This window comes from Bos mutus, chromosome 1 (genome assembly GCF_027580195.1).
Source record: "Bos mutus isolate GX-2022 chromosome 1, NWIPB_WYAK_1.1, whole genome shotgun sequence".
NCBI classification, from domain to species: Eukaryota; Metazoa; Chordata; class Mammalia; order Artiodactyla; family Bovidae; genus Bos; species Bos mutus.
Window position 1 is genome coordinate 125,797,718 of NC_091617.1, and position 15,387 is coordinate 125,813,104.

General features: G+C 38.9%; 1 protein-coding gene across 18 annotated transcripts in view; it reads left to right on the forward strand.

The window, feature by feature from the left end:
* The window catches only part of TFDP2 (transcription factor Dp-2), a 200,152-nt gene that overhangs the window by 147,609 nt on the left and 37,156 nt on the right, over positions 1-15,387 (forward strand). For 9 of the 18 annotated variants that reach the window (XM_070375121.1, XM_070375101.1, XM_070375109.1 and 6 more), the window contains 4 exons: positions 3,427-3,530; positions 6,501-6,664; positions 7,620-7,741; positions 10,736-10,783. In XM_070375121.1, the coding sequence (XP_070231222.1) occupies positions 6,659-6,664; positions 7,620-7,741; positions 10,736-10,783 (176 nt within the window). In that variant the 5' untranslated portion in view covers positions 3,427-3,530; positions 6,501-6,658. The remainder of the gene's footprint in view (positions 1-3,426; positions 3,531-6,500; positions 6,665-7,619; positions 7,742-10,735; positions 10,784-15,387) is intronic. The other 9 variants (XM_070375051.1, XM_070375043.1, XM_070375064.1 and 6 more) reach the window with 3 other exon arrangements.

Here is a 15,387-nt window from a genome sequence, read left to right on the forward strand (position 1 = left end):
ACATGTCTGTCAGTTACGGTTCTTCCGCCTAGAATCACAGATTAGTACTGCTCTCCAGTTAGGTGAATTCTTAAGCAGGTGAATAACCACATCTTTAGCAACAGATAAGATATGCATGTTACATGAAAGATCAGTTGAGCAGTTAGAGAGTAAGGACACTTTGATTATACCAATTGCTCAGTCATGTTTTAAAAACAATAAACAAAGGACCAGGTGTGTAAGTTTATTTCACCTGTTAAAAAGTAACAAAAGATACAGTTTAGGCTACATTACAGGAAGTATGCATCCAGATTAGGACAGGTAATAGCTCCAATCTGTACAAGTCAAACAGTTTTTATTGTTTCATGTACCTCTTTGATGCCAGGAACTAAACCAGACACTTGAATACACAACTGATAACACAGTCTCCTTTACAGTAGAATTTCAATAATAGATTTTCGAAAACCCAGAAGAGCATAGAGGCTAGAGACACAGAGAACAGAAGCTCTAGAGCCGGTGGGACCTTGTACAAATTATTTAACCTCACTCTGTCTTAATTTCTTCATGGGTAAAATGCAGTCAGTAAAAATACACTTCACACTTTTGTCCTAAGCAGTAATGAGATGATGTATATGTGGGAAGCCTCTAGAACACACTTTGGCACATAGTGATGGCTCAGAAAATAGTATGGAGTGCTGTTTTGAAATGCTGAAAGGTAGGAGTTGTCTCAGCAGAGAGGGACTTCCCACCAGAAGGAATTGTGTGCCCCAGAGTTGGAGTGGTTGACCCGGGGCCTTTCTGGAACTGCATGCAGGGAATTTAATCTGATAGGAGGTGCGTGTGGACCGAGTAGCTAAGCATGAAGCTTCCCAGGGAGGCCGAGATCTCCAGGCGGAAGCTTTTGTGCCACGTTGAGGAGCATGAAAGGCATTTAGAAAACGTTGTGGAACCTCGGAAATGCCTTAAATAGGGAGTGTCCACAGCAGTTTCATCAGTGGAAAGACTGGTTCTTCACAGATGCGCAGAGACGCTAGGAAAGCCATTTGAGGTAGGATATCCAGTTGGGGAAGTGGTGCTTAGCCCTGGCTGCACTTAGGAGCTGCCTGGAGAACTTGAGCAGTCTAATGCCCAGGTTGACTCCAATTATATCAGCAGCCTGGGGTTGAGACCCAGACACTGGCGGTTTTTTATTGCTTCCCAGATAATTCCATTGCACAGCCAGGGCTGTGAACCTCTATATTAGAGAAGTAACTGCAGTCAAATGAGATTTGATAAAGTTCCAAATTAAACAAGTGCCAGCAACATAAAGGAGCCAGGGTAAGGAGATAACAAGTAGGATGTGGTGGTTGGTTGAATGAAGAGGGGTTGATGGTTTCTGGTTTGGGTAGCTGGTGTGTGATGATCTATACCAAGAAGGAGAAGCAGATTTGGGTACTGGTCCTTGCTGAGTGGGCATGAGAAGGGTAAGGAATTCAATTTTTTTTAAGCTTTTTATTTTTGTATTGGAGTCCAGCCGATTAACAATGTTGTGATAGTTTCAGGTAGATGGGGGATTCAGCCATACATATACCTTTATCTGCTCTCCCCCAAACTCCTCTCCCCTCCGGGCTGCCGCATAACACTGAGCAGAGTCCCATGCACTAAACAGGAGAACCTTGTTGGCTCTCCATTTTAAATATAGCAGTGTGTACATGTCCACATTCAACTCCCTAAGTATCCCTTCCCCCAGTCCTTCCCCCACCACCCCACCAACCTCTGCAACCTAAGTTTGTTCTCTAGCTCTGTGACTCTGGTTTGTAAATAAGTTCATTTGTATCGTTTCTTTTTAGATTCTGCATAGAAGACATGTCATATGATTAAAGAATTTGATTTTGAAATGTAGAATTTGAGGGAAATGATATAAGAAACTGAGGGGAAGGAGCCAGTAATATACTTGAAAACTCAGAAGACAGAGGAAATAATTGATGCAAGAGTTCCCTGAGAAGACAGGAAGTACAGAGCAGACATGAAAGAAGTAATTGATATGAGAATCTTCCTCTCTGAGAGAAATAAGTGAAAACATTTGAGGGTGCAAGTAAGCTCACAGGCTGAGGGAGAGGAGCCGTAATTCAGCCTCATGGCCTGAGCTCCTTACTGCAGGAGATCTGCCGAGAACTAAGAGATGAGAGAGCAGGCATTCAGGAGTTGGGCAGGCTTTGTAGGAGCCAACAAAGGGCCATCTGAGGATGGTGTCTTTCCGGTCCTACTCTTAAATGTTGATTTTTCCCCAGAGTTTCAATATTGACCCTGTTTCACACACTTCCTGTGTGATCTCCTTTGTTACATTGGATTCCACTGTTATCTTCTGAGACAAATATTGATAAACTGAAGTTTGTCCAGTAAAGTTAGGTATTAATAGTTGACACATTCATAAAATTATTGGTCAGCTTTTCATTTGGAGGGATAGCATTTTGCTACCTTAATTTGAAATTTAGTTTGTTGAGATCACTTGAAGACACTGTGAAGATCCTAGCAGTTTCTACCATCAGTCATTTGGTAGCATTATATTTGTTTTTCCAGTATAACAGAAATTTCAAAAAGTGGCTAACTCAACCTTTTGAAACCATGTTAACTTTTAATATTAAAATTTTGTTTTATAGTATAAAAATTTTTAATAGATATTTATTTTATACTTCATCTCCTTGTTGTGTTCTGTCATTTATAATCAAGATCTAACTGGAATTCTCAACTGTGATATAAACTCTGATTTACGTTAAGTGTTAGTCACTCAGTCGTGCCTGACTCTTTGCAACCCCATGGACTGCAGCCCACCAGGCTTCTCTGTCCATGAGATTTTCCAGGCAAGGATACTGCAGTGGGTTGCCATTTCTTTCTCAAGGGGATCTTCCCAACCCAGGGATCGAACCCAGGTCTCCTGCACTGCAGGCAGATTCTTTACCGACTGAGCTACAAGGGAAGCCCCATGATTTACATTATGTACTCTTAAATATTTTTTCCTTTAAAAAACCAACTTAAGGTTTAGTGGTTATCAGATAGACTGAACTATATATTTTGCAGATTTATTTTGCTAATTATCCTCACTACAACAAAGCAATAGTGTGACTTTCCTATATGCCTTCTTGTTCATAACTTTATAAATTACTTAAGCCCACAAATGTGGGCTTCTCAGCTGGCTCAGTGGTAAAGAATCCACCTGCCAGTGCAGGAGACACAGATGTAGTCTCTGGGTTGGGAAGCTCCCTTGGAGAAGGAAATGACAATCCACTCCAGTACTGCCTGAAAAATCCCATAGACAGATATGCAACCTGGTGGGCTCCAGTCCATGGGGTAGCAAAAGAGTGAGAAACGACTTAGCAACTAAACAGCAATAAAGCACAGATGTGTAGACTGATAGAAGGTGACCTTGACGTTGCAGAACGTTAACCTAGTGCTCTAATATCATTTCAGGTAACGTTTCATTCGTTGCATTTCCAGTTTCCAGCACCAACTCACCAACAAAGATTTTACCAAAAACCTTAGGACCAATAAATGTGAATGTTGGACCCCAAATGGTAAGAAAATCATCATATTTTAGGATTTGAAACTTTGCTTAGTTTATCCTAATTTAAAGGAAAGTTGTACTGAAGATGCTTGGTGAAATACTCCTGTGAATACCTTATCTCTTAATTTTTAAAGTTTTATTTTTAGCTGAATGTAACTGGTTAGTCTTAAGAAAAAGACACTGTGTTTGTCAATGTTTAATTTTCATGTATTTTTGAATTTGGATTCTGAATGTGTTAAATTAAGTTTTTTGCCCCTCTGTGAGGCTTCTCTTGTTTTCAGTTGTTTGAGCCAATTGATTTGAAATCTGTTATGTCTTATGTTCCTCTCCTTTTTCTTTTAAAATAACCTTTACTGCACTAAAGTGTATACTTTCATATAAACTGATTATGACCCAACAGTTAATCTGTATCTGGAGTTACTGATTTGAAAAACTCTTTGATGAAAGGACATTTAGGAAGAAACAACTCACCAATTCATTTCAATCTTTAGCAGTAGAAATAGTGAATTTAAATGGAAAATATTTAACCATTTCTCTGAAGGTATTCCATTAATTATGCTAGAGATTAAAGTAGGTAGTGCTTTTAAGACAGCCTTATTTATAAACAGTCACATGCAGCTAATGTATTAATAAAAACTATACCTAATTTAAATGGCCTCACCCACCATTAGCAAAAGTACATAAACATTTGAACAATAACTCTTCCTTGTCAGTGCTTACATCTTCTTATCTCTAGAGCCATAAGAATAAATTTTGTTCATAATATATGGTACTATAGGCTATGCTAAATGCACAATTACTTAGATAAAAATCTCTTTTAACATACTGAATGGCTTCGGAAAGTCTTTGAAATCTTAAGACATACTAGACGTGACATTTTTCTTGATCTCTTGAGGACTGTTAATCATCTACAGAATCCAAGCTAAAGATGTTGCCCAGTTCTGTAACTATGTGAAGAATGTCATCTAGCCCCAAGCTCATACAAACTGTAGCTCAGGTGAGGAGCCACAGTTCTGAGTAGTTCAGGGTATATTTTCAGACATCTGCTAAGCATTCGGCCCTCCCCAGCCACTGTAGTGGGTGCAAATGCGATGACACACCTGCCTTGAAAGCCGATATTTTGAAAGGTGATTCTATAATCATCAGAATTAAACAAGCATATGTGACCTTTCATGAATTTGTCCCTTACAGTACTCCTGTGTTTTGAAAGACTGTTTCCTCTTGGTATTCCAGTGATGCTGCTAAGGCTCAAATTTGAATTCCTCTTTGGGAAACGTGATTTTCCTTCCCACTGTCAATTGGAACTAAAAGTACATATAAGCCTTTACACACTTCAGGTTTGACAGTGATATGTACTCGTGTATATGAGATACTCGATTACTGCAGATCTCAGAATCAGTGATGCAAAGGTCAGAAGCAATGGAGATTTGGGGCTCTCCTTAAGAGCCAGCCCAAGACCAGTCTCCCTGATTCTCAGGTACTTTTTGCAGTTCTGGGTCCCCAGGCAGGAATCAGAGTTTTCTATTTTAATTTCCTAGTTTATTGTAATTTGATTTCCTAATATATTGTAGAATCCCAGTAAGAACCACTTCTCTCTCTTCTTGTTTGTCTCTTTTGTATGTTTTCCCCTAATTTTCAGTCTCTTATCCATGATTTTTAAAACAGTTTTGTTAGAAAATTCTTAAGTAAAGCCTCACCCGTTTGCCTCATACTTGCTCTTAAAATTTTTACATATCTCTTTGGAAACTGGATGTTCATGGTAGAGAGAAATTTCAAAAGTTCTCAAGAAAAAAAGTTATTTTCTGTGTTTATAGAAACTAGTTTAGAAGTAACCATGGCTTGGCATTCTAACTGTCTTCTTAAAGGTACCTGGTTTTATATATATGCACACACACATATATTTATATAAGATAATCTCATGCTTATTTTAACATGGTTAAAAACTGCATGTCTCTTACAATGACAATGAAAATTTTGTGAAATAATGAAACCCTTAAATAGAACACTTTGTATTTAAATAGATTCCTTAGAGTTTATAGTTACAGATTTTTCTTTTCAGAACATACATGCTCTCTTGGCATTTCGTACTGTAGATGGCAGCAGTACATAAGATATCTTGATTGAAGGTAGAAAATTTTCAGACTGAGGTTCAGTTGCTGTATGACTTTCATAGGCTAAGTATAGATGTTCATTTCCCTTATCAGATCAACTGAATATTATTTTAATTTGGGGCTTCAAAATTAAGGTTCAGTTTTATAAAGCATGTGTGACTTATCACCTGTATGAACTAATTTTCCTGTTCATTGGTTGGTCAAGTTCTGTTGATTTCTGTGTGGTTCTGTTTAAGGTTCACTGTCACTGTTCTGGTTTAAGAACTCACTACATCTCACAAGAACTTCTAATATATAGATCCAATACAAGTGTAGCATCCTTCCAGTTTCTTTGTTGGTGAAATGTTTGTTTAAAGGCTTGCCAAGAGGAAGGAACAGAGCGTTGCTAATCACTCTCAGGTCAGGAAAGAACAGCAGCTAACCGCCTGCCACTGAGGAAGGAGAAATGAACTGGAACGCAACAACTTAGTCCAAAGTCATTCTCAGTAAAGATAACCAGCTTTTCTCTGTCCTATTTCCCTTCCTCCTTTGTTCTTCTTCTTCTTTTTTTTTGTTTTTTCCTACAAAGCCCTTAAAATTGGGTAGAACTGAGCCTGTAGAGTCCTAAAGAAAAAAACTCCATAGTTTTTTTCAGACTGCACGAGTAATGCAGTCTGCTTCAGGGTAAGTTGGAATACTTAGAATTGCTTTGTGGAGACTTCTATTCTAGGAATACAGTAGACCAGGGGCTGATCAAATACTCAGACTCTATTTCTCAAGCACTCATTCAGGTCAGCATAATAGAGAACAGAATGTATGATGCAGTGATTGCTGAGAACTACACCCTTTATATTGTATTTTCTTACTGGATTTTATATAATCCTTTCTAGCATATCGATGAAGAAAGAAGCTACTTTTTTTCATCATTTTAAAAGCTGGGTCTTCTGTCTCAGTTCAGTAAATGTTTACTGATTCTTTCCTATGAGTGTCTCCTAGCACTGTGGTAGGCCCTGCAAACACCCTGTACCTTTAAGGATCCTGCATTGAGATGGAGGTGAGGAGTATGGTGGTATGGAAAATGTGGAAGGCTTGTCTAGTGTCCCTTTGTTCTCATGAGGCAGATTTCTGAATGCCTTGTTTAATAATCCTTGGCATATTGTGAGGATCAGAATTCCCCGGCTGTCTGTCGGTATTTGTTGTGTTTTGTTTGACTATAGAATTAATTTATTAAAATAGTTTCCTAATCATTCATATGTAGTAACATCTCCCCAGCCCCACTAATACTCCCATTCCCTGGAGCATGCCTTTATTTTATTTACTGTTTTGTGTGTGTGTGTGTGTGAAAATAGGGTTTTAGTAAAGTCCTTAATCTTAGTTCTATTCATTCCCTTTCTGGAATCTGTCCATAAAAAATAGAAATTAAAGCCAAGATAATTTTACAAAAAGGTTTATCACAGCATTATTTATAATAATGAATATTTGTAAAAATCTAACAGTAAGGTTAATTAATCCACATGACAGAATGTTTCATGGTTTTAAAAATGTGTTTGAATAATATTTAATGATATGAGGAAATGCTCTTAAAAAAACAGATAAAACTGCATCTGTATAAGAATGCAAATCGTATAATGTCTTTGCATATGTTTTGGACTGTGAAAATCTAATTTGCTGTTATCCCAGTTCTAGTTAATCAAGTTCAACTAAAATTAGTTTTCATAATTCTAAGGAAAGGTTTTCATTTTTCTGATTTTTAAAATGTTGTCAGTCGCCAGCTTAATCCTTCCCAGTTGCTATTCACTTGCTGAAATCCACGGTGTACTTGGTATCAGTGTTGATGCTTGTGCTTCAGGATCTTAGAATATACAAGTGGGTCAAAGGGATTGCTTATATTCTAGATGATTGATATTAAGTACATTGTAGATAATAAGGTTTCCTCCTTATAAACTTATTTTCTGCCTGTAGGCTTGCCTTAGCAACTAAGAATAGTTTTTCTTGTTTTGACTTTACAGATTATAAGCACACCACAGAGACTAACCAGTTCAGGAAGTGTTCTGATTGGGAGTCCATACACCCCTGCTCCAGCAATGGTTACTCAGACACACATAGCAGAAGCTGCTGGCTGGGTCCCAGGGTAAGAGTGGTACTGCAAGTTACCATTTTTAAAAGCTTTTTTTTAAAGTTCTGATCTTTTTTGCTCACTGTCTTACCTTCTGTTCTTGTTTTATGGCTTTAAAAACTAGTATGTTTCCTTTAAGATTACCTGTTTATTTCATGTCCTAGTTATAAAATGGGCATCTAGGATATAGCCTCTGGATCTTGGTTCCCTGACTAGGGATTGAACCCTTGTCCTCTGCAGTGGAAGCGTAGAGTCTTAACCACTGGACCACTCCCTGGAACAACCATTTTAAACAGAAAAATAAAATAATAACTTGTAACTGAAACATCTTTCTTCAGTGCTGAAAGAAGACTGCTTTTTATGATTTGACTTTTAGCCACTTTGGAGATGTAAAAACTGCATTTTATATTGTTTTAACACACATAAGAAAGGAGTTATGTATATGTGTGTGTGTGCTTAGAATTTCCTCTTGAAACTAGCATTTTTGTTTCATTTAAAACCAGAAAAAGAAGGGAAAAAAAGAGACCAAAATATATTAAAACTTTCATTGAGTTTTATCTTGGTTCTTTTAAAACGCTGGGCAGTTAAATCAGTGTCCCTGCTTCGTTACTCATTTGCCACTTTTAATATTGGATCTCTGCGTGTTCCATCTTTACCTTAAAATAACCTTATTCAACCTTTTTCCCCTCCTTATCATTTTAGCATCTCATCCCTCCATAAAAGGAAATAGTAAAATAAGTGACTGAAAATTTTATTTTGTCCCTTTAGAAATTATTTCCAACATGGCAAACCACACTGGTGGTTCTGTCATTGACTTACAGTTGTGAGTTCTAATAAGCAAACAGTAAATCTTGGTTCAGTAAGAATCTCCTTGCTTCAAGGATATTAAAGAAATGAATGAAATAACAGTCCTGGCAGAGTGCTTTAAGTTACACACACACACACACACACACACACTAGAGGCAAAAGAGTTTTGTGTGTGTGTATGTGCTGCTGCTGCTGCTGCTAAGTCGCTTCAGTCGTGTCTGACTCTGTGCGACCCCATAGACGGCAGCCCACCAGGCTCCCTGGGATTCTCCAGGCAAGAACACTGGAGTGGGTTGCCATTTCCTTCTCCAATGCATGAAAGTGAAAAGTGAAAGTGAAGTCGCTCAATCATGTCCGACTCTTAGCGACCCCATGGACTGCAGCCTACCAGGCGCCTCTGTCCATGGGATTTTCCAGGCAAGAGTACTGGAGTGGGGTGCCATTGCCTTCTCCAGTATGTGCTTAGTCATGTCCAACTCTTTGTGACCCTGTGGACTGTAGCCTGCCATGCTCTTCTGTCCATGGAATTCTCCAGGCAAGAATACAGGAGTGGGTTGCCATTTACTTCTCCAGGGGCTATTCCATACCCATTGCATCTCTGCATTGGCAGGCAGATTCTTTACCCCTGGCACCACTTGAGACATCGCTTCATATGTATACATAACGTCTTTTCCATTATCAAGTAAGATGAAGTGTAATCACCTGTAATTCCATGGCCTTTCAGTTCAGTTCAGCCACTCAGTCGTATCCAACTCTTTGCGACCCCATGGACTGCAGCACACTGCAGCTTCCTTGTCCGTCACCAACTCCTGAAGCTTGCTCAAACTCATGTTCATTGAGTCAGTGATGCCATCTAGCCATCTCATCTTCTGTCGTCCCTTTCTCCTCCTGCCTTCAGTCTTTACCAGCATCAGGGTTTTTTCCAGTGAGTCAGTTCTTTGCATCAGGTGGTCTAAGTATTGGAGTTTCAGCTTCAGCATCAGTCCTTCCAATGAATATTCAGGACTGATTTCCTTCAGAATTGACCAATTTGATCTCCGTGTAGTCCAAGGGACTCTCAAGAGTCTTGCAACACCATAGTTCAAAAGCATCAATTCTTCAGCACTCAGCTTTCCTTATAGTCCAACTTTCACATCTCTACATAACTGCTGGAAAAACCATAGCTTTGACTAGATGGACCTTGGTTGGCAAAGTATTGTCTGTGCTGTCTAGGTTGGTCATAACTTTCTCCCAGGGAGCAAGCATCTTTGAATTTCATGGCTGCAATCACCATCTGCAGTGATTTTGGAGCCCAAGAAAAGAAAGTCCATCACTGTTTACATTGCTTCCCCATCTATTTTCCATGAAGTGATGGGCTCACATGCCATGATCTTCGTTTTTTGAATGTTGAGTTTTAAGCCAGCCTTTTCACTCTCCTCTTTGACTTTCATCAAGAGGCTCTTTATTCCATCCTTAACAATAGCATGTTAAGTCCATAATATCATGTTAAGTCCATAATAATATCAATACTATGACCTTCATTCAGTCCTTAACAATATCCTCATATAGATCTGCAAGTTAGGTTGGAGTTTTTCGTACCCTTGGAAGGTAATTTAATGAGAGCCAAGTCTCTGCCAGTAGTGCTGGTCTGCTTTGGAGATGAGCAGGGTTTGGTGTTTTCAGTAACTGGCTGTGCTTTATACTGCATGTAGTATGATTGTCTGATGTTTTTAAGAACCAGTTTTCCAGAGTGAATAAAACTTTCCTATGCCTTCTCGTTCATTGTTGTTGTTTCATTGGTAGACACACAAGTCGTGTCTGACTCTTTGTGACTCCGTATACTGTGGCCCACCAGGCTCCTCTCTCCGTGGAATTCTCCAAGCAAGAATACTGGAGTGGGTTGCCATTTCCTTCTCCAGGGGAATCTTCTTCACCCAGGGATCGAACCTGTGTCTCCTGCAGGAAAGCTCTTCTCATTTATAAATTAGCAGTATTTCTTCATAGAGATTGGTTAAACTCATTTCAAACCTATGACTCTTGTGATTTCTTGGGTCCAGTGACAAAATTCAAGTTCTGATTTTATGTACATATCTTTTGTAATCGTTAGTTTTTTGTTTGGATATATATTCAGTGTGGAATTAGATAAGTTAAAATAAATTATTCATGAAGTAAAGTTCCTTATGCATTTTCATGGGCTTTTTTTTTTTTTTTTTTTCTTTTCAGTGATAGAAAACGGGCTAGAGAATTTATAGACTCTGATTTTTCAGAAAGGTGAGTAAAAGTTTTAAGTAATTTGTTCAAGCGATTCTACTGCATAGAGAGGGGTTTAGCACCCAGACTCTTTAAGTAATGAGATGTTTTTCTTCATATAACTTTAAGTTCGTTAAGTTTCAACTGTTATTTCATTCCACATTGAGTATTCTGCTTCACTCATCATTGCATAAGTGTATTATGTTTATGTAGTTTTAAAAGATACTCTTCTGTGGGTGGATTGGCTCTTGGCAGTGTGCCATTTAGCACACTCCCTCCTTTGGGGAGATGAACTGTTCTGCTAAAGTGACTATTCTTGATTACCTCAAAATATACAAAGTTTAAAAACAAGTTTTATTGAACACATTTAAAGATAATAGTAAATCCTCTTTTTTTTTTAACCTTCCAGTTCTATTGAGATATAATTAACATATAGCCCTGTATAAGTTTAAGGTAATACAGCACAATAATTCAATTTGTTAATACATACATTATGAAGCAGTTATCACAGTAAGTTTAGTGAACCATCTCATATAGATATAAAAGAAATAAGTAAACATTTTTCTTGTGACAAGAACTCTTAGGATTTACTCTCTTAGCAACTTTCACATATAACATACAGGGCTTCCCAGGTGGCGCAGTTGGTAAAGAAGCCACCTACCAGTGCAGGAGACACACCACGTGAGGGTTTGATCCCTGGGTCGGGAAGATCCCCTGGAGGAGGAAATGGCACCCCACTCCAGTACTTTTGCCTGGAAAATCCCATGGATTGAAGAACCTGGTGGGCTGCAGTCCATGGGATCACTAAGAGTTGGACACGACTGAGTGCACACGCACGCACACACATCTGAAACACAGCAGTGCTAATTTACCATGTCGTGCGTTACGTCTCCTTTCTTAAATAATACAAGTGTAGTGTAATCTTTCCTTAGACTGTTAGGACAGTGATTCTCAGTTCTAGGTGTGCAGCAGGATCACCTATGGCCTGTTGAATAAACTATAATTGCTTACTAAATCAGAAACTCCAGGATTGAAAACTTATCTCTTTAGGATCAGTATTTGAACTCAGTATTTCACCCAAGTCACTATACTAAGTATCATATTAATGTCACATTATACTAAAATAAAATATAATCTCAGAGGCTGTTTAGATAAAACCTTGCCAGCAACACTTTCTAGATTGATTCTGAGGTTTTTTTTTTTGATTCTGAGTTTTTTTAATTGCTTTTTTTCAACGATGTTTTAGTCTCCTTTCTCCTGTTGGGTCATCTGCTTTCTTTTTTTTTGTTTTTTTGTTTTTAAATGATTTTATTTATGGTTGTGCACGGTCTTCATGCTGCGTGGGCTTTTCTCTACCTGTGGCTCCTCTTGTTGCGGAGCATGGGCTCTGGTGCCCACAGACCTCAGTTCTGCGGCTCCCGGGCTCGAGAGCCCCGGCCCAGTGGCTGTGATGCATGGGCTCAGCTGCTCTGCCACGTGTGGTCTTCCCAGACCAGGGGTGGAACTCACGTCCCCTGCTTTGGCAGGGGGGCAATTCTTTACCACTGAGCTGCCAGGAAAGCCCTCAGGCATATTTTAGACTAGTTTTCCACGCTCCTATCTGGTGAGAGAGGCCTGGGAGCCAGGAGTCCTCAGCCACAGTGCTGGCTCTGCCATCAAAAGCTCTGGGGCCTCTAGCAAGCGCCTGCCCCTCCCTCAGTCGTGTCTGACTCTTTGCCCACCAGGTTCCTCTGTCCATGGGATTTCCCAGGCAAGATTACTGGAGTGGGTTGCCATTTCCTTCTCCAAGGGTCATCTGCTTTCAACACAGCTTTCTGTCTTCCAGTTTGTAGTTGCTACCTCAGATTTGCTGCACACTGAGAAACTACTTGGCCAGGTGTTTTAGAATCCCATCTAAAATGAAAGTGAACGGGCCCCGAAGTGAAGCCTTGAGGGTGTATTTAAAAATGTTTGTTTTTTTCCATGACACTAGCTCTGCTTTAGTTCCTTGCTGACCTTTGTTGTTGTTCTCAGATCTTAACTGTTTTGAACAGATAAAATCATATCTGAGAAGCTGCTGTATTACGTAGAATTATATGGTGAAATGGTCTTTTCTCTCTAATGGGAATTCATATTTCCAGCTCATACTGTTTCTTCTTCATGTTTATCCTGGGAAAGGGCAGCAGTACAACTTTTTAACCGTGTATTTGGCAGTGTTTAAGGCCTTAAAATGGAACTATTCACTTGTTATGATTGACATCACCTGAGTATGCAAATAATACAGAAAAGCAAGATTCTTTTTATTCTTCATAAGAGAGAAAACTCTAGAGATAGCATATAGAAGTGCCAGATTAGGTTTGTTGGTCTAGCCATTGACTTGACTTTGCTTTTCTGCATTTGCTTCATTGGCCTTTTTTCCTGGTGTTTTCTATTACTCTCCTTTTATTCTTTAATATAACTTTTCTGTATTGAATCCCAACCCCCTCCCTAACCAAACCACCAAAATGACTACATGTGGTTTTCTTCTTGTGTTATTGTTCTTACACATGTTCTTTTCCTCCAGATTAATGTGTTTTTCTGTAATGCTGTAAAAAGTCTTGGGTTCCCTTTTCCCCAGTGCTAAGGTTGAAAAAGCCAGCTCTCAACCACAAACTAATCTTCTTCATTTCTTCATTGTCTCTATAGTGATTTAATATCTCTATAGTGATTAAATATAGTAAGTATTTTTGTTAGTGTTCCTTGGGGACATAGATTCATATATATAATACACATGCATACTCCCACATAGATACATACTATATAAGGTTTCTATCCTCATCTTACTACTTGACAGTAGAACTTGAAGTATGTTTTACACAGCTCTTTGTTGAGTTCCTTTGCAAGACCAAGTCACTTTCTTAAGAAATCTTGTTAGTGGGTAAAGGATCCGTTGAGGGATTCTCGTTAGTTTTTTCTTTGTGTTCTGATCCACTGAACTTCTTTGCAAAGAGCTTGGGGAAATTGCTTTGAAAGCCCCCTTTCTGGTCTCGCCTGGAATTTTGATCCTGAAAGATGTTTGTTCCCTTTTATCTTTCTTCCTTTGGACAGTCTGCTGGTGTCTTGCAAATACATCTCTTCCAAATGGGAAGTGTCCTGTGTGAGAGTTCCCTGGGGGGAAGAAAGGTCCTGGGTGTTTGACAGGCAGCAGCAATATCCTCCACGTGTTTACTTTATTCCTGTTTTAAAGGAATAGGATTTATTATAGTGGTGTTTTTCCTCTTCCTTTGTGCTCATGTACTCTTAATATATATATTTTTTATTCTGTTGGAATATAGTTAAAACTTTTATTTATAATAAACTAATATAATTTAAACTCAGTCGTGTCCGACTCTTTGCGACCCCATGGACTGTAGCCTACAAGGCTCCTCTCTCCATGGAATTTTCCAGGCAAGAGTACTGGAGTGGGTTGCCATTTCCTTCTCCAAATTTAAACTATAATAAGCTAATAATAAAAATCAATATAATTAATATCTGTACTGCTTCGACGATGTTTATGAAGTTGTCTATTTATTCAACAAGTGTTTTGAATATCTGCTAAGTGTTGGTAAGTTCTAGGCATGGATGAGAATAATAAGCAAGATAGATAAGTCCCTGCCCTTGAAGAGCTAATATTTGGGGAGGAGGTGCAATAAAGAAGATAACTAGATTGTGATGGGTGGTATGCAAAGAACTAAGAAGGATGATTTGTAGATAATTGGAAGGATGGTGGCTACCTTAGAAAGGCCTCTCTAAGGGGTGATGTTTGAATACAAGGAAGACAGGCTAGTTCCTTGAGGAGCTTGGGATTCTAGGCACAGGGAATGGCAAATGCAGAGCTCCTAAGTGAGGAACCAGGTTGTGGTTCCACAGGGAACCACAGGGAAGCACAGTGGCTTGAGATCATGAGCACGTCAGAGAGAGAGATGAGATTAGGATGGAGAGGTAGACACAGGTCAGAGTATGAAAGGCCTTGTAGGTCATGGTAGAGAATTTGGTTTTTATTCTAAACAGGATTTTAAGCAGGGGAGTAATGTGATCTGATTTATAATGACTGCTGAGAAGGATCTGGCCTCTAAGGAGATAAGAGCAAAAGTGGAGAAATCAGTTAGAAGGCAGGAGGCAGTGACCTGACAGTGGAGATGGGAAAAAATGGGTAAATTTTTCAATTTGGAAACAGAATTTATTGATAGATTGAATGAAGGAAAGAGAGAAAGGATGACTTGATTTTTTGCAGTGAGAGCTAGGTGAATCCTGGTGCCATTAGCATCTACTGTAGTTAGGAATAGGTTTGGGGAGGAATTGAGTTTTGTTCTGGACACATGAAGACTGAGAGGTTTTTCAGTTTTCTGTGTGATGTATCAGTAGTATCAGTTAGTGTATCAATAGTGTCCTCAGCTTGGATGAGGCCTACCCAGGCCTGGACGACATAATGCAAGGTGGAGAGTGGAGATCTGTGAATAATAAACATTTCTTTCCCATTTCCCCTCTCCCTCACACAGAGGATATAAATACACAGGAAAATGGGATTTGGGTTGGATTTTTTCCCCTAAATTATGTTACTAAATTACTTTGCTGATTTAAATATTCTGGTTAACTTACTTTAATGAGAAAGGAAGTTTTTATTGTAT